The sequence below is a fragment of the Chroicocephalus ridibundus genome, chromosome 3 (genome assembly GCF_963924245.1).
Source record: "Chroicocephalus ridibundus chromosome 3, bChrRid1.1, whole genome shotgun sequence".
In the NCBI taxonomy this organism is placed as follows: domain Eukaryota; kingdom Metazoa; phylum Chordata; class Aves; order Charadriiformes; family Laridae; genus Chroicocephalus; species Chroicocephalus ridibundus.
Genome location: NC_086286.1, coordinates 128,145,107 through 128,163,976, shown reverse-complemented (window position 1 = coordinate 128,163,976; position 18,870 = coordinate 128,145,107). Strand labels below are relative to the sequence as shown.

General features: G+C 61.7%; 1 protein-coding gene across 6 annotated transcripts in view; it reads right to left on the bottom strand.

Annotated features, from left to right (window-relative positions):
* Positions 1-18,870, bottom strand: part of PTK2B (protein tyrosine kinase 2 beta) — a 40,537-nt gene that overhangs the window by 4,282 nt on the left and 17,385 nt on the right. For 5 of the 6 annotated variants that reach the window (XM_063330767.1, XM_063330763.1, XM_063330764.1 and 2 more), the window contains exons 2-24: positions 16,750-16,997; positions 14,750-14,928; positions 14,542-14,629; positions 12,743-12,822; positions 12,506-12,568; positions 11,475-11,529; positions 9,749-9,889; positions 7,035-7,109; positions 6,818-6,919; positions 6,259-6,376; positions 5,964-6,003; positions 5,824-5,870; positions 5,418-5,471; positions 4,955-5,052; positions 4,778-4,862; positions 4,122-4,222; positions 3,900-4,015; positions 2,993-3,093; positions 2,766-2,855; positions 2,034-2,238; positions 1,281-1,389; positions 1,092-1,157; positions 264-389 (exon numbers count right to left, since the gene is read on the bottom strand). In XM_063330767.1, the coding sequence (XP_063186837.1) occupies positions 264-389; positions 1,092-1,157; positions 1,281-1,389; positions 2,034-2,238; positions 2,766-2,855; positions 2,993-3,093; positions 3,900-4,015; positions 4,122-4,222; positions 4,778-4,862; positions 4,955-5,052; positions 5,418-5,471; positions 5,824-5,870; positions 5,964-6,003; positions 6,259-6,376; positions 6,818-6,919; positions 7,035-7,109; positions 9,749-9,889; positions 11,475-11,529; positions 12,506-12,568; positions 12,743-12,822; positions 14,542-14,629; positions 14,750-14,928; positions 16,750-16,956 (2,346 nt within the window). In that variant the 5' untranslated portion in view covers positions 16,957-16,997. Of the gene's footprint in view, positions 1-263; positions 390-1,091; positions 1,158-1,280; positions 1,390-2,033; positions 2,239-2,765; positions 2,856-2,992; positions 3,094-3,899; positions 4,016-4,121; positions 4,223-4,777; positions 4,863-4,954; positions 5,053-5,417; positions 5,472-5,823; positions 5,871-5,963; positions 6,004-6,258; positions 6,377-6,817; positions 6,920-7,034; positions 7,110-9,748; positions 9,890-11,474; positions 11,530-12,505; positions 12,569-12,742; positions 12,823-14,541; positions 14,630-14,749; positions 14,929-16,749; positions 17,053-18,870 lie in introns of all 6 variants that reach the window. The other variant, XM_063330766.1, reaches the window with a different exon arrangement.

Genomic DNA, 18,870 nt, shown 5'->3' with positions numbered 1-18,870 from the left:
CATGGTGGGGGGCTGGAGACACCCTGGAGCCCTTCACAGGCTCCATCCCTCCAGCCCACAAACAGCATCCACGGGGTGACAGGATTTGTCTCCTCCCGCCGCCGGGTCGGGAGCAACATTGAGCTGGAAGCAGCGGCGATGGCAGCAACAGAGCGCAGTGTGGTGCAGCGAGAGCATCCCCGCCACCGAGCCCCGGGACGAGGCCACCGGGGAGCGGGATGTCCTCTGGATGCCGCGGGATTAGGGGGAAATCCCTCTCTTACCCTCATGCTGTGGCGCTTGAAGACGTTGTGGCGGTTGAGCGGCGGGGTGTGCAGGGAGTTGGCCGGAGACTGGTACTCGATGGGGCTGGTGAGCGTGGGCGAGCTGGCACACAGACCCTCCGGCACCTGCGGAGGGGGCGGGCGGGGGGGGGGAGCAAGCAGCGGGGCGGCACAGGCACAAAACAAAGCCATGGGGGGGGCGGTTAGTGCGGACAGACGGACGGACGGACGGACGGAGCAGACAACGCGGGGGAGACCGGCTTTCGCACCAAGGTGCCCTCACGCCCATTCACGCAGCAGGATCAGGATCTTCCTCCCTGCTCAGCTCTTCCTCGCCTTGAGCGCAGGGTTAAGACCTCCCGCGCTGCTGCTTGAACCCCTGCCCAGCCCCAGAAGAGCACCCAAAATCGTTGCTCTTGAGGGTTTCACCTTGATGCTGCAGGGACCGGCACCGGTCCCTGCGGAGGGGTTGACCTGTGCTCCCGGGCAGCCGCACTCAGCCCAGGTCCTGCCGGAGAGCAAACGTCCTCTCCAAACCTCCGCTCCTCCCAGCCGAGCGCCCAAACTGCCCTTCCCTGCGGCTAACGCCTCCCTGCCAGCTCCCAGGGATGGAAAAAACACAGGGCGGGCAGGGCAAGGCATGGCTGAGCCCCCGAGTGGCGCGGTGTCCTGCTGGCAAGGCAGCTGGAGGCCACTCAGTGGTGGCGTGGGGCATCTCGGAGCCCCAAAAGCCACAAGCCCCTGAGGACTTGAGTTCCAGGCAGGGTTTTTCGGCGTCAAACCCCTTTGTTCATGTCCCTGCAGGATGCTCCGGCCATGCAACTTTACCTGGAACTGCAGCTTGGGAGCCAGGAGGTTGCTCTGGGGTGGTGGCTTGTACCTGGGTCTGCTGGGCTGCGGGGAGCGGAGGAGAGAGAAACGCACGGTGGGTGCAAGATCAGGGAGGTCCCACTTCTGCGGCACCCATCAGCAGGTCGAGGTGGGGAGATGAATCTGCCTCCACTGCCTTCTCCTCACCTTTGGAGGTGGCTCCTGGAAGGACGGCGGCTCCATGATTTTGGGAGGCCGGTGGCGGTTGTTCCTCTCCTGCTCCTTGGCCAGCTCCTTCTCCATCAGGTAAATGTCACTGCAGGGAGAGATCATAGAATCACAGAATGTGTTGGGTTAGAAGAGACCCCCAAAGGCCATCTCATCCAACCCCCCTGCAGTGAGCAGGAACATCTTCAACTAGCTCAGGTTGCTCAGAGCCTCATCAAGCCTGGCCTTGAATGTCTCCAGGGATGGGGCCTCCACCACCTCTCTGGGCAACCTGGGCCAGTGTCTCGCCGTGGAGGGTGACAGCCCCAGGAGGGAGCGTTGGCACATCTCCCACAGCCCAGAGCGTGGAGAAGCTTGAGCTGGATGGTCCATGGAAAACATGAGGGGAAAAAGGAGGGATGGGAAGAGCAAAGGGAAAGGATGGGGAGGACATAGTTTGGTCATGGCCAACCACACCAGCATCACCATGGCTGGTCTCCATCAGACGTGCGGTCAGGACTCTCCCCAGGAAGCAAAGCATTTCCATTTCAGCCCAGGCACCACCACCACCACCCGGGGAGCAAGTGGTCTCAGATGGTCTCAAATGGTCTCAAGTGGCCCTTGGAGTTCGTACTTGGCCAGAAAACTCCAGACTCAAAATCTTGCATGGCTTCATTTTTCTCCTTCCCCCACCCCTCCATCAAACCACGGACGCCTTACCTCTTCGTTGGTCCCCCCCACCTCCCTGCTCACCTCAAGCTGCAAACCAAGTCCTTGAACTTGGGCCTTTCGTTGGGGTCGTAGTCCCAGCAGCGCGTCATGAGGGTGTAGAGGACGGGAGGGCAGAGGTCAGGCTTGGGCAGGCGGTCACCCCTCTCCAGCACCCCGATCACGTCCTTGTTCTCCAGCCAGAAGAAGGGCTGCTTGCCGTAGCTCAGGATCTCCCACATGCACACGGCTGTGGGAGCAACATGAGCAACCTCAACTGATGCTACAGCCAGAGGACCAGCCCCTCACTTGGGTTTCGGGGAACCTGGTGACATTGCCACTCTTTGTGGCATTACACCAGGTCACTTGGCTGCTCGGCCTTTCTGGTCCCTGGGTGAAAAATGCCAAGGAAAGGGTTGCCTGATCTCCCAGGGAGCTGCAAGGAGCCCAGCTCCTGGTCACTGCTGGCCATAGGGATGCTAGGGAAGGACAGATGGACAGATGAGGCCCAGAGGACATGGGGATGGCCAGCTGGGAGGATATCTGGAGGAGGTAGAGTTTAACTCATCCCCCCAGCCATCTTGAGTTCACTGGAGGAGGAGGAAGCACCTAATGATGGTTGAATTGGAGGAAGCTCTGTCCCTGGAGCCCTTTCCCCAAGGGCAAGGCTGGGATGACCCCCTTCTCCGGAGCAGGATTTGTCCCTGTGCATCCAGACAATGCCACGGGAAGCACATGATGCCAAGGACCTCGCTCCGTCCCCATCCCACCACCCACCAAACATCCAGACGTCACTGGCCGTTGTGAAGCGACGGAAGTTGATGGACTCGGGTGACATCCACTTGATGGGGAGACGGGTGACAGACGCTGCAGGGAGAGACAGATGGTGGCCGTGCTCAGTGCCAGGGGCATGGAGCAGCCCCAGCACAGGCAGAGCAGGTCTCACCATGGTCTCTGCCCTCCCAGGGTTGGAGCGAGCCCCAACCCCATCACACAGCCCTTACCTTTATAGTACTCCTCGTCCTCGATGTACCTGGAGAGCCCGAAGTCGCCCAGCTTCACACACTCTGGGGAGGCCACCAGGATGTTCCTCACGGCAATATCCCTGCAAGGACAGAGACCCTTGGCTGGGGAGAAGGGATGGAGAAGAGATGGAGAAGGAGAGCTCGCACCCAGTAAGGACAGACGCCCTTGGCTGGGGAAAGGAGATGGAGAGGAGATGGAGAAAGGATGGAGAAGCAAAGGAGAAGGGATGGAGAAGGGAAGGAGAAAGGAAGAAGGGATGGAGAAGGGATGGAGAAGGAGAGCTCACAGCCAGCAAAGAGAGAGATCCTTGGGTGGGAAGAGGGGATGGAGAAGGGACGGAGAAGCGAAGGAGAAGGGATGGAGAAGGGAAAGAGAAGGGAAGGAGAAGGGATGGAGAAGGAGAGCTCGCACCCAGCAAAAAGAGAGATCCTTGGGTGGGAAGAGGGGATGGAGAAGGGATGGAGAAGGCATGGAGAAGGGATGGAGAAGGAGAGCTCGCACCCAGTAAGGACAGACGTCCTTGGCTAGGGAAAGGAGGTGGAGAGGAGATGGAGAAGGGATGGAGAAGCGAAGGAGAAGGGATGGAGAAGGGAAAGAGAAGGGAAGGAGAAGGGATGGAGAAGGCATGGAGAAGGGATGGAGAAGGAGAGCTCGCACCCAGCAAAGAGAGAGATCCTTGGGTGGGAAGAGGGGATGGAGAAGGGATGGAGAAGGGATGGAGAAGGAGAGCTCACAGCAGCTCGCCTGTCTGCAAAAAGGGTCTGCAGCAAAGGAAGCTGTCTGCCTCTGCCCGCTCCTGCTCCCCACCTGCCTGCCCCCCACAGTCCCTGCTGTCCCCTGCCTCTCCCGGCATCCTCCCCAGCTCCTTTTCCCTCCTTGTCCTACCTGTGCACGCAGTTGATGGCCTCCAGGTAGGCCAGGGCTTTGCTGATCTGCAGCGCGTAGAGGATGAGGGTGGGCACAGCGAGGCAGGGCTTGTTCTGCTCCAGGTATTGCCCCAGCTGCAACGGGACGAGCGAGGGGGGCTCAGGGACCGGGGGGACTGCGCAGGGGGCAGGAAGGGTGGCAGGGGGACGGGACAGGCTCCGGTGGTGGGACCCTGCTCACCTCTCCGTAGGGGTAGAGCTCCATGATGATCCAGGTGGGCTCCTCTTCTGCGATGCCGATGAGCTTCACGATATGGGGGTGGTCCAGCTTCTTCATCAGCACTGCAGGGAGACACCGCATCAGACACCCTGCAATGGGGGGGGGATGTCCCCTCTCCAGGACCCCAAACCTGGGGTGTGGGGACAGGTCTCTGCCATGGAGCCACGGACAGAGCGGCAGGAATTGCCAGCGATACCCTAGAATGTCCTCAGAGGGCTCGGGGCTCCCGGTTTCCAGCTCCCCAGGGATCTACATCCAGGTGGTGGATCATGCAAGGATCCAGCAGCCTTTCTTTGCCCGCCCCCCCCGCCCCGGTAGCCACCCCTCCCATAAACCAGGTATTTTGGAGAACAGCCATGTCACAGGGGCGAGGGCACAGGTCACCTCCCTCCTCCTGCTCTGTCCTGTGTTGCAACGGCGATTTGTCCCCAAGCAGGGACCAGAAGATACCAGCGCAGGGTTCTGCCACCCTGCCCCTAACACCCCTCCATTGCAGTGCTGCAGGCACCGCCAGCCCCCCCCCCCAATCTGTCCTCTGCCCCGCTATGTGAGCCCTGAGGAGGGACCCTGAGCACGCTGTGTCCCCCCACAAAAGGCAGCAGGACCCCACGACATACCCGCTTCGCTCAGGAACTTGTCCTTGTTCTCCGGGCTGCAGTCCTTCTTGCAGGTCTTCACCGCCACGTTGACCCGCTCCCCTTTCTGCAAGGAGCAGGAGGGGTGGGGGCTGCTTTGCCCCGCTCCCTCCGGCGGCGGGGGAGGCAGGCAGGGCAGGGGGAGGGCAGGACGCTCACCGGGGTGGTGTAGATCCCTTCGTAGACCTCTCCGAAGAAGCCTTCTCCCAGGATCCTGCCCAACGTGACGTCCTCCCGGGAGATCCCGTAGTGCTGGACTTTAGGGACAGGGCAGAGGTGGCAGTGCCAGCGGGCGAGAAGCTGCCTGCACCCCTGCCCACCCGCGGGCAGAGCCCCCATCCGAAGAAGGAGACGTTGGCCATCCCTGGGTACCAACCCTCACCGTCACCCCCCACAGCAAGGACCCACGGGTCCTGCCCCATGGCATATGGGGTCATGCCAGCTCCTTCTGGGGTGGGGGTGAGGTGGGAAGCGCCGGCAAAACTTCATTCCCAGCTTTGGGAGGACGGGGTGGGGAAATTGGTTGGCGGCGTTGGGGGGGGGGGGGCAGGAGGAGGCGGGAGGGTTTGGTTGGGGGGCTGGGAGATGGGCAAGTGGGGCACCCAAGGGGGGTGGCACCTACCTCCAGACCTCGGTCGTGAAGACTCGTCGGGGATTTCAGCATAAATATCGGAATCTAGGGCAAGAAGGAGGTTGCAGGCAGGGTTTCGGGCAGCTCGGGGGGGGGTTCTTGCAGGGGGGGGGTTCTTGCAGGGGGGGTTCTTGCGGGGGGGGGTTCTTGCGGGGGGGGGTGTTCTTGCAGGGGGGTGGTTCTTGCAGCCCTGTGGCCATCAGGAGCGTGCGGGATGCCAGCCTGGCCCTCCCTCGGGATGCTCGGCTGCGTCTCGACCCCCAGGCGAAGGGCTGGGGGGAGGGGGGGGGGTCCAGCCCCACCAAACCCCACCAAATCCCCGCGGCCCCGTGTCCCACAGCCCCTCCTGCACCCCCCCGGGGCTGGTGGGGAGGGAGGAGAAGAGCCCAAAACTCACCCACGCTCACGCTGTCGGATAGGGTGGACTGTCTCTCCTCCAGGTGCCTGTGGGGTGGGAGGAGGTGGGGGTCAGGGACCAGGATGGGGGGGCGCGGGATGGGGGGTCCCAGCCCCGCTCCGGGGCCTGGCGCTACTCACGGGGCCGGGATCTGCGGCAGGCTGATCCTCTTCTCCCGCTCTGCGGAGAGGAGGGCAGACGGTCATTTCCCAGACGCCCCCCTCGGAGCCTGATGGACCCCGGCATCTTCCCCCCCAACCCCGCTCCCCCCCTAGCAATGGCTCGACCACACGTGCAGTGAGTTTGGTGGGTCTCAGCTGGGGTCACTCCCAAGCCACGGGTGATGCCGTGGCCATGGAGAGAGCGGAGAAGGGCTCGGGGGGGGTACGAATGGGGACCCTGCCGGGGTCGGTGCCCCCCCCCCAGGGTGCTCACCTCTCCTGGGGAAGACGATGAGGGAGGTTTCCAAGTGCCCTTGCAGCCGGCAGTAGCCATCGATGAGGTCAGCCATGTTCTCCGCCTCGGCCAGAGAAGCCGTCTTGATAGCCAGGGACTGGGAGAGACGGCAGGGACGGGGGGACGGGTGAGCCCAGAGCCGGGGTGGGGGGGGGGGAGATGCTGGGATGGGGGTCCCCCCGCTCCTCTCCGCCCTGGCGTAGCGCGGTGACCACCTCCCTGCTCTGCCGTGGATCCCAGATTCTCCATCATCCTTCCCAGCATCCCAAGACATCCCCGCCAACATTCCCAGCCCCAAACCAGCCCCAGGCAGGGATGGACGTTTTGGGGGGGGGGGACGACGACACCCCCAGGACAGCTTGGAGGTGCTTTTCTTTGGGGGACAGTCTTCCTTTGGCCAGGACTGGAGGCAGGAGGTCTCTCGGTGGCCATCCACCGAGTCCTGCCTAACCCGCAGGGATGCGATGGCAGCCCACGGCATCCCCCATGCCACCCCCACCCCCAGCACCCCCGATCCCCCCCCCCAACGCCTCCTCACCTGGGGGGTGCCGCTGAGCCCCAGCTGCAGCACAGCCCGGCCCTCCTCCACGCTGGAGCACTTGATGGACTTGATGTGCTTGAATTCGGCCAAGCACGTGGGCTGGGGAGGGAGGCAGAGCCCCGGCGTCGCCTTTAATCACCAATTTAAGAGCAGCCACCCCCCCCACTCCCCATCCCAGCACCCAAAAACTGCCCCCCGCCACCTCCCGCCATACCTTGGCCTCCTTGCTCGTCATCTGCCGGATGCCCTTGGGTCCGATGACCAGGTCCACCGTGATGTTCCACCCTTGCTGGGGGGTTGGGGAGGGCAGCAGAAGGAGGATGTGAATTTGGAAGGGGGGGAATGTACTCCCAGAGCCAGGTCTCCCCCCCCTCCAACCTGCTGTGACACCCTGGGAAAAAGTCACCTCGGAGAGGGGACGGTTTGGAGAGGGGGTGGCGGGTGGTAGAAGGCAAGGACCCCAGTGTGGGTGGCCCCAAAGGGGTGCCCAGCGCTCCTGGTTTGCTGCTTTCTCACCCCAAAGGGCTTCAGCAAGCTTCAGACACCGGCTTGCCCCCCACCGGGCTCAGACCCCTGGGCGTGGAAGGTCCCCAGAGCCCCCGCTGTCCCCCCGGCCCCTCTCAGCACTCGGCATCCTCCAAAAAGGCCCCCCCCCAGGGCAACCCCACGCTGCGGGGAGGGGAGAGATGCTCAGCTCCCCCTCGGAAATCCCCCTTGGAAATCACAGCAAGCGATTCCCAAGCCTCGGAAACTCCCCGCGGGGTCTCCCCTGAGCGCAGGGTGGCCGAGCTCCCCTGCGAGCCCGGGGGCCAAGGCAGGCAGCAGCCACGGCAGGGTGGCTTTGTCCACGCTGCCGCCTGCGAGCATCCCACTCTGCACTGCCCCGACACTGCCAGGGGATGCTTTGGGTGGCAGCTCGCGGCCCCACCGTGCGGGGCTAATTAACAGCTAGAGTGTCCCATCCCATCCCATCCCATCCCATCCCATCCCATCCCATCCCCATCTCTTCACATCCAATCCCCATCCCATCCCATCCCATCCCAACCCCACCCTATTCCATCCCCATCCCCATCCCATTCCATTCCTGTCCCCATCCCATCCTTATCTATCCCCATCCCATCCCCATACATCCCCATCCCCATTCCATCCCACCTCAGTCCATCCCATCCCCATCTCCATCCCCCATCCCACCTCCATCTCCATCCCATCCCATCCCCATCCCATCCTCATCCCATCCCCATCCATCCCCATCTCCATCTCCATCCCATCCCCATCCATCCTCATCCCCATCCCCATTCCATCCCACCTCAGTCCATCCCATCCCCATCTCCATCCCCATCCCATCTCCATCTCCATCCCATCCCCATCCCATCCCCATACATCCTCATCCCCATCCCCATTCCATCCCACCTCAGCCCATCCCATCCCCGTCCCATCTCCATCTCCATCCCCATCCCCATCCCCATCCCCATCCCCATCCCATCCTCATCCCATCCCATCCCCATCCATCCCTGTCTCCATCCCCATCCATCCCTGTCTCCATCCCCATTCCATCCCACCTCAGTCCATCCCATCCCCATCCCATCCCCATCTCCATCCCCATCCCATCCCCATCTCCATCCCATCCCCATCCCTTCCTCATCCCATGCCCATACATCCTCATCCCCATCCCACCTCAGTCCATCCCATCCCCATCTCCATCCCCATCCCATCTCCATCTCCATCCCATTCCCATCCCCATCCCATCCTCATCCCATCCCCATCCATCCCCATCTCCGTCTCCATCCCATCCCCATACATCCTCATCCCCATCCCCATTCCATCCCACCTCAGCCCATCCCATCCCCATCTCCATCCCCATCCCATCTCCATCTCCATCCCATCCCCATACATCCTCATCCCCATCCCCATTCCATCCCACCTCAGCCCATCCCATCCCCGTCCCATCTCCATCTCCATCCCCATCCCCATCCCATCCTCATCCCATCCCATCCCCATCCATCCCTGTCTCCATCCCCATCCATCCCTGTCTCCATCCCCATTCCATCCCACCTCAGTCCATCCCATCCCCATCCCATCCCCATCTCCATCCCCATCCCATCCCCATCTCCATCCCATCCCCATCCCTTCCTCATCCCATGCCCATACATCCTCATCCCCATCCCACCTCAGTCCATCCCATCCCCATCTCCATCCCCATCCCATCTCCATCTCCATCCCATTCCCATCCCCATCCCATCCTCATCCCATCCCCATCCATCCCCATCTCCGTCTCCATCCCATCCCCATACATCCTCATCCCCATCCCCATTCCATCCCACCTCAGCCCATCCCATCCCCATCTCCATCCCCATCCCATCTCCATCTCCATCCCATCCCCATACATCCTCATCCCCATCCCCATTCCATCCCACCTCAGCCCATCCCATCCCCATCCCATCTCCATCTCCATCCCCATCCCATCCTCATCCCATCCCATCCCCATCCATCCCTGTCTCCATCCCCATCCATCCCTGTCTCCATCCCCATTCCATCCCACCTCAGTCCATCCCATCCCCATTTCCATCCCATCCCCATCCCATCTCCATCTCCATCCCCATCCCATCCTCATCCCATCCCATCCCGATACATCCCCATCTCCATCCCCATCCCATCCCCATCTCCATCCCATCCCCATCCCATCCTCATCCCATGCCCATACATCCTCATGCCCATCCCACCTCAGTCCATCCCATCCCCATCCTACCCCCATCTCCATCCCCATCCCATCCTCATCCCATCCCATCCCCATCTATCCCTGTCTCCATCCCCATTCCATCCCACCTCAGCCCATCCCATCCCCATCCCATCCCCATCTCCATCCCATCTCCATCCCCATCCTCATCCCTATCCCATTCCCACCCCAGCCCAGCCCGCCCGGGGACTCACGATGAGCTCGCAGCGGTAGCTCTCCTGGTCGATGTTGGCGAAGGTGGCGAGGGTGTGGAGGAACTTGAGGATGCACTCCTCCTCCCGCAGCAGCGCGTACTGCTGGAAGGTCTGCTGGATCATCTTCCGGAACTGCTTGGGCTGCGGGCACAGCGGCTGCTCGCCACCCTGGGCACGTGCCAGGCAGGCGGCGGGGACGCGGCGGGCAGGGGGGAGCTGCACCGGGACGGACACACGGACACAAGCGTGCACACGGACACCCGCACACACCCATGCACACAGAGACACGCTCACATGGACACACGCAGAGACACACACACACATACGGATGAACACACACGGACACCCACACGCACACGGACACCCACACATGGATACACGCACACACATGGATACACACACACACATGGACACACACAGAGACACATGCACACACATGGATACATGGACGCACATGGATACACAGACACACATGGATACGTGCACACACATGGACACATGCACACACGCAGATACACACACACACATGTACACACACGGAAACACACATGCACACAGAGACACGCACACACGGACACACACACAGATACACACACACACAGATACGCACACACACAGATACATGCACACACACGGACACACACGCACACAGACACATGCACACACACGGACACATGCACACACACGGACACACACACATGGACATGCACACACGGACACACACACAGACACGCACACACATGGGGACACACACACATGCATACACACACACATGCATACACACACACACATGGGGACACACACATGGGTACACACACACACACGGACACACGCACACACACAGACACACACACGGATACCCACACAGACATGCACACACAAGGACACACACACGGACACATGCACACACAGACACGTGCACGCACATGGACACACGCACACACACACACACATACACACACATGGACACGCACACAGACACCTGCACGCACATGGGCACGTGCACACACGTGAACACACACGCGCGTGCACTGGCCTGCAAAATACGCACTTACACCTGTGCGCACACCCCTGTGTATCCACACGCGCGTGCACGCCAGCACGCCTCTGTGTGTGCGCGTGCTCCCTCACAGGTAGGTGAGGGCGGGCAGACGGGCACGCACACGCGTGTGCAAACCAACCTGCGCACACAGCCCCACGCGCGCGCAGGTACACACGTGTGTGTGCACGCGGACGCGTCACCACGCGTGCGAGCAGATGCGCCCACCTGCACCCGTAAGCACGCGCACGCGTGCGGTCGTAGGCACGGGCACGCAAATGCTCCGTCACGCGTGTGAGCGGACGTGCCTGCACGCGCAAGTCCCCCCCCTCCCCAGTGCGCGCCGACACACACGGGAGCACGCAGGGCCCCGTCTGAACGCACAGGCAGAGGCAGACGCACCTTCCCGAGTGTGCGCAACGCTCCACGAGCGTGGGCGGCCGCGCGCGCACACGTACGTGCAAACCCACCGGTGCGCGCCCCCCGGCCCCCGCCCGCGCGTATGTGTGCACGCGTGTAGGCGGCTGCGGGCACGCAGACACACCTTCACGGGTAGCCAGCACAACGTGCGCAGCCGGGCAAATCGATGTGCGCGCTTCCGTGCCCGCGCGCGGGCACCCGTGGGGCGCGCTCACACACCTCGCAGGAGGGCACCCAGCCCGGGCACCCCCCCGCACCCGTCCTCACCTTCAGGTTCTCCTGCATCTGGCTGGGGAAGAAGAGGTCCAGGCCCACCTCCTTCCTGCAGAGCAGAGACCCCCGCCCACGTTAATGGCCCCACGGGGCTGCGGGGGGGGGGGTCCCTGGGGAGCTGCAGGGTGCCAGGGGCGGGGGGGGAATGCACCAGGCAAAGTGGGTGCTGGGGGGCAAGGGGGTGCTCCTGGGGGAGAAGCCGCCCACCCAGCGCAGGGTGAAAGGTTCCCGTCTCCCTCTCCTCGCACCCTGCCCATCGGCAGCGCTGGTGGCTGCGGGGGGGGGACCGGGAGCTGCGGGGGGGATGAGGGGGATGAAGGAGGATGAGGAGCTGCGGGAGGATGAGAGAGGATGAAGGAGGATGAGGAGCTGCAGGGGGATGAAGAGCTGTGGGAGAATGAGGAGTTGTGGGAGAAGGAGGAGTTGCAGTGGGATGAAGAGCTGCTGGAGGATGAGGGGGGCGAGGGTGATAAGGAGCTCTGGGGGGATGCGGGAGGATGAGGAGCTGCGGGATGATGAGGAGCTGTGGGGCGATGAGGGGCTGTAGGAGGATGAGGAGCTGTGGAGGAGATGAAGAGCTGCAGGAGGATGAGGGGGATGAGGGAGGATGAAGGCAATGAGGAGCTGCAGGAAGATGAGGGCAATGAGGAGCTGCAGGGGAATGAGGGAGGATGAGGAGCTGTGGGAGGATGAGGGGGATGAGGGTGATAAGGAGCTGTGGAGGGATGAAGAACTCTAGGAGGATGAGGAGCTGTGGAGGAGATGAGGAGCTGCGGGAGGATGAGGGGGATGAGGGAGGATGAAGGCAATGAGGGGCTGCAGGAAGATGAGGACAATGAGGAGCTGCGGGCGGATGAGGGAGGATGAGGAGCTGCAGTGGGATGAGGAGGTGCGGGAGGATGAGGAGGTGCGGGAGGATGAGGAAGGCCACCTACAGCACCCCTGCCCCACGGGGCCGGATGGATGGGGTGGGGGGTTTAGGGATAAGGGGGTCTTTCCTGGCGGGACGGGCTCTGCCTACTCACTCCAGGAACTCGAAGTTGGATTTCTTATCCAGCGCATTCTGAGGCATGTCCTTATAAAACCTCCTGCGAGAAGGGAGGGACGTCAGACAGCCGCCCTGCGCTCGCGTCCCCCCGCCGTGTCCCCCCACCAGGGCAAAGAAAGAGCTGGAAACTCTCCCGCAAAACCCTCCCCGGCCCCAGAGCCCGCTCCCCGTCCTCCCCAGCCCTCAGGGGGGCCAGGAGCGCGGAGGCACGTACCTGAGCTCCAGGCAGCCCAGCTGCAGGGCCATGCCCTCGCTCACCTTGCTGGCGTAATTCTGCATGTACTCGCTCCGGAGCTGCCGAGGAGATGCCAGGGTCAGGAGTTGGAGGGGATGCTGGCGGGGGATGCTCACGGGGGATGCTGGCAGGGGATGTGGGCAGGGGATGCTCATATGGGACGCTCACAGGAGATGCTTGCATGGGATGCAGGCAAGGGATGCTCACAGGGGATGCTCGCTGGGGATGCTCACAGGGGATGCTTGCAGGGAGTCTGGCAGGGGATGCTCGCAGGGGATGCTCACAGGGGATGCTTGTGGGGGATGCTTGCAGGGGATGCTCACAGGGGGTGCTTGCTGAGGATGCTCGTAGCGGGTGCTTGCATGAGATGCTTGCAGGGATGCTGGCAGGGGATACTGGCAGGGGATGCTCACAGGGGATGCTCACAGGGGATGCTCACAGGGGATGCTTGTGGGGGACGCTCACAGGGGACGCTCACAGGGGACGCTCACAGGGGATGCTCACAGGGGATGCTTGTGGGGGATGCTCACAGGGGACGCTCACAGGGGATGCTCGCAGGGTTGCTTGCAGGGGATGCTTGCAGGGATGCTCACAGGGGATGCTCACAGGGAATGCTTGCAGGGGATGCTTGCAGGGAATGATTGCAGGGGATGCTTGCAGGGATGCTCACAGGGGATGCTCGCAGGGTTGCTTGCAGGGATGCTTGCAGGGATGCTCGCAGGGGATGCTCACAGGGGATGCTCACAGGGAATGCTCGCAGGGGATGCTTGCAGGGATGCTTGCAGGGGATGCTTGCAGGGATGCTCACAGGGGATGCTTGCAGGGGATGCTCACAGGGGATGCTTGCAGGGGATGCTTGCAGGGAATGTTTGCAGGGGATGCTTGCAGGGATGCTCACAGGGGATGCTCTCTGGGGATGCTTGCAGGGGATGCTCGCAGGGGATGCTCACAGGGGATGCTTGCAGGGGATGCTTGCAGGGATGCTCACAGGAGATGCTTGCAGGGGATGCTTGCAGGGAATGCTTGCAGGGGATGCTTGCAGGGATGCTCACAGGGGATGCTCTCTGGGGATGCTCACAGGGGATGCTTGCAGGGGATGCTTGCAGGGAGTCTGGCAGGGGATGCTTGCATGAGATGCTCGCAGGGGGTGCTCGCAGGGGGTGCTGGTAGGGGGTTCTTGTAGGGATGCTCACAGCGGATGCTTGCATGAGATGCTCGCAGGGATGTTGGCAGGAGATGCTGGGAGGGGGTGCTCACAGATGTTTGCAGGGATGCTCACAGGGGCTGCTTGCAGGGGCTGCTCATGCGGGGTGCTCGCAGTGGGTGCTCATATGGGATGCTCGCAGGGGGTGCTGTCAGGGGCTGCTTGCAGGGAATGCTCATAGGGGGTGCTCAGAGGAGATGTTTGCAGGGATGCTCACAGGCGATGTTCGTACGGGGTGCCCACAGGGGCTGCTTGCAGGGGATGGTGGCAGGGGATGCTCGCAGGGTCCGTGCCCTCCCACGTCCCCCACTGGGATGCAGCGGGGGCAGGAGCGGGGTGAAGGGGTTGGCAGCGGCTGTCCTGGATGGATCCACAAATCCAGCAGTGGGATGGGAGCACAGGGGCTGGGGGTGTTCAGCAGCCCAGCGTGAAGGTAAATGGTCTTGGGGCTCTTGGGAATCATGTTTTTTTGGGCTGGGGAGGAGGAAACACCCTCCTGGAGCTGGGGAGCGGGTCGGGGTGGCTGGAGAGCAGACCTGGCTGGGGCTAGGAGACCCTCAGGGCCACCTCTGACCTGCTGGTAGAAGTAGAGCAAGGTGGTCCTGTCCTCTTTGAAGCGCTCTATGAAATCCTCCGGCAGATAGCGGATTTGGAGATCGTACCTGGCAAGAAGAGAGCCCCTCAATGACGACCAGGCTGGAGGAGCTTTCCCTCTAACAGGGGTCCCTGCCCTGGGTGGGTTTGGGGACACGGCGAGGGACACCACCACCATCGGGTCCTACCTCCACTCAGCCTCCAGGTGCAGGCACTCGTACTTCTCTTGCACTTCACCCACCGTCAGGTCCGGGTGCAGCCAGTGGATCTCGTCCGACTTCACGTGCTTCAGGCGGAGCCCATAGCACTCGGCCAACTTGATGTCGGGCCCGATGCGGCCGCTCACCAGGATGGACCTGATCACCTCCTGGGGTGGGAAGGAGCAGGGCTGAGACCCGAGCATCCCCAGCCAGGCTCCAAATAAGCTTTAGGTAGCAGGAAAGTGAAGAGAAAATACAGCACAGCCATAACAGAAATGTCCCTGGAGCGAGAACACAGCACCAAGCACAGCCACCGGCCCCAGCAGTCTCCATGTGAAGCCTCCAAAGATGCGTCCAGCTCGCTCTGCAACAGCCTGCAGCCTGAACATGTCTCATCCAACCTCCCAGAGGTGTTTTGATTGGGGATAAAAACCCAGGTGGATCTTTTCCATCCTTCCTTATGCCTCAGCTGAGCTACACCTCATGCACGGCATCGTTTGGGGCAGGTAGCACAGCAGGCATCGTTGATGCTGGTGAGCTTGTGGTGCAGCTTGTTTCTCCTGGCCCAGAAGTGGGGCAGTGCAGGCAGGCAGTCCCCAGGACCCTGCCAGGCCTCTGCTCTCACCCTGGTACCCAAAGAGCCAATTAAAAGCTGATAGTTGTTAACACAACCGGTGGCTGGGCTCTCCCTGGTGAGGAGCGACCACCTCCGGCTTGCTCCGGTCCTGTGTCCTGCTGGCTGCGCTCCCATCCCTGTGTTGGGGATGGCCAGACCATTGCCACCTCACGGCTTCGCTTGCATTTCCCCTCCCCAGGCGTCCCCTTCACAGCCTGATGAGTCCCCTCCCACTCTGAAACCTTCTGCCATGCCATGGCCTCCTCCTGGAGAGGGCAGGAGTGGGACAGCCCTGTCCCCCTCCATGTCTCCCCAGTTGAAGAACAACCCGCAGATCAGCTGTACTTTGGTCACCTCCCTGTGACTTCAATGCAATGCCCTGCCCCAAGGAGTTGCCCCAGGAGAAGGCACAGCATCACCCATCGCACCCAGGGCGTGTATCTCTCATGGTGGACACCTACCCTACATCACCCATGTGCAAGCCAACGCTGCCCCACAGGTCCCCAGTGCCCACAAATCTTCCCTCAGCTGGGAAGCCACAAGACTCCATGTAGGAAGGGTGAGGAGCACATTTCCAGCCCAAAGCCACCATGTCCATGATGGAAAGGCACCAATATCACCTTTGTTGTCCTCCCAGCCCCATGTCCCCATGAGCAAAGGGCAGAAGTTGGGTGTAGAAATCCCAGTAAGGTGGGATGAAGGACCCAGGTCCTGGCTTGTGGTACAGGCAGGAGAGCAAGAGGTGCTGCTGGCCTCGGAGCTGGGTGCACCCCTAGGGTGTCTGGGGGTGGCAGAGCCACCCAAGCAGGCAGTGACGCCATGACGTGGCCATGGGGAAATGCTGTGAAGGTCACTGTCCCCCTCATCACCGAGGACCTGTGTCCGTGCAGGTCAGCGGGGATGGAGGAAAGGTGGGGACCCAGCCCGAGCTGGTCCCCAGCCTCCTCCCGGCAGTGTGGGCTGAGCCCCAGCCCCACAAGGGACCATCACATCCCAAATCCTCTGGCCTCCTCCCATCGCTCCCTGTTCCACTGTGCCCGGGAGTGTCTTCTCCAGGGCGAGATCAACCAGGGCCTGGAAACTCCTCTTTGCTGCCCATGAAGGAGACCAGCAGCGACTCACTGGGGCCAACCCTCAGTGAGACAACTAGTGACAGGGCCAACAAGTCCTTGCCCTCTCCAAGCATCCCCTGGGCCACCAGAGATGGCCAAATTTTCTCTCTGTCCTCCAGGTTTTGGTGCTTCTCGGCCATGGTGCTCTGGGGGCTACCATGCCATGGGGAAGGGTGTCTGGAAGGGAGGTGGCTCTGATGCCGGGTGGACAAACCAGCCTCCCCTCCCCTCCTGCCCCATCCACCCCCCTGCCCACGTACCCGGATCTCCGTCGTCACCGGGCACTTCACCAGCTTGAAGTTCTTGCCCATGTTGAAGCTGTTGCTGTAGAAGCAGACCTTGAGGATGCGCATCTCCTCCTTGTCCATCTCCAACGTCCCCATGCCCAGGGTGGCCTCCAGGGTCCCGGCCAGGCTGCGGGAGGAGCTGCTCCGGGGGCGACCCAGCGCCTCGGGGATGGATGACATCCTCACCACGCCTGGGGTGCTAGGGGCTGAGCATCCCTTCCCTGCGGGACAGACACGGCGCTGGCACCGTGGGGACCCTGGGGAGGGGGGGTCACCCTGCGGGGTGGGGGACAGGGGAGGCAGGGGTGGGATGGGGACAGTGGGGACACCCCGGGGGGCGGTTGGGGAGGGAAGGAGGGAAGGGATGGAGGGTTGAAGATGGATGGAGAGAGAAAAGAAAGAAAGAAAGAGGGAAATGGAGGGTGCCATCCCACCCGTCGTACACCCCCAGCCATGCATGGCCACCGGGTACCGCCGGGGCCCCAAGCCCAGCTCCTCCAAGCAGAGACTTATGTCCTTGTCACCTCCGGAGCAACACCTCTGTGTCCACATCTGCCCCAGAGCAACACCTCAGTGTCCCCAGCGCCTCCAGAGCAACACCTCAGTGTCTTTGTCACCTCCAGAGCCGTGCCTCTGTGTCCTTGTCACCTCCATAACAATATCTGTGTGCCCCCAGCGCCTCCAGAGCAATACCTCAGTGTCCCCATCTCCTCCAGAGCACCACCTCTGTGCACTTGTCACCTCCAGAGCAACACCTCAGTGTCCCCATCTCCTCCAGAGCAACACCTCTGTGCACTTGTCACCTCCATAACAATACCTCAGTGTCCCCAGCACCTCCAGAGCCATGCCTCTGTGTCCTTGTCACCTCCAGAGCAACACCTCAGTGTCCCCATCTCCTCCAGAGCAACACCTCTGTGCACTTGTCACCTCCAGAGCAACACCTCAGTGTCCCCATCTCCTCCAGAGCAACACCTCTGTGCACTTGTCACCTCCATAACAATACCTCAGTGTCCCCAGCACCTCCAGAGCCATGCCTCTGTGTCCTTGTCACCTCCAGAGCAATACCTCAGTGTCTTTGTCACCTCCAGAGCAACACCTCAGTGTCCCCAGCACCTCCAGAGCCATGCCTCAGTGTCTTTGTCACCTCCAGAGAAACACCTCAGTGTCCTCGTCACCTCCAGAGCAATACCTCAGTGTCTTTGTCACCTCCAGAGAAACACCTCTGTGTCCCCAGCACCCCCCGAGCAATACCTCATGTCCCTGTTGCCTCCAGAGCCATGCCTCGGTGTCCCCATCACCTCCAGAGCAACATCTCCGTGTCCACATCTCCCCCAGAACAAGACTTCTGTGTCCTTGTCACCTCCAGAGCAACACCTCAGTGTCCCCAGCATCTCCAGAGCCATGCCTCTGTGTCCTTGTCACCTCCAGAGCAACACTTCAGTGTCCCCAGCATCTCCAGAGCCATGCCTCTGTGTCCTTGTCACCTCCAGAGCAACACCTCAGTGTCCCCAGCATCTCCAGAGCCATGCCTCTGTGTCCTTGTCACCTCCAGAGCAACGCCCCAGTGTCCCCATCACCTGCAGAGCAACACCTCTGTGTCCCCAGCAATCACCAGTTCCTCGCCCCAGGAAACCCTGGTGAAGGCCTCGGGCTGTGGCTCCCCATCATGGGTACCTGCGACTGCAGCTGTGGTTCAACAACGTGACCTCCAACCGAGCTGAATTTAGCAAGTAGCGTTACAAAAACCCCGTAAGAAGCAAAGTGGGGTGAGCAAGCCGCGTTCCTTCTCACCCGGAAGGGCGATACTGGTTTATATTGATTCGCTCTTTTATTTTTAGAGGGGATAAAACCCAGAAGCCAGCGTCAAAAATGTCACTTGAGCCGGAGGGGATGTGGCTTGAGTTTTCCCTCTGCTGAGAAATAGAATCACAGAATCATAGAATGGCTGAGGTTGGAAGGGACCTTTAAGATCATCGAGTCCAACCATTAACCTACCCTGACAAGAGCCACTTCTAAACCATGTCCCTCAGTGCCCCATCTACCCTTTTTTTAAACACCTCCAGGGATGGTGAATCCACCACCGCCCTGGGCAGC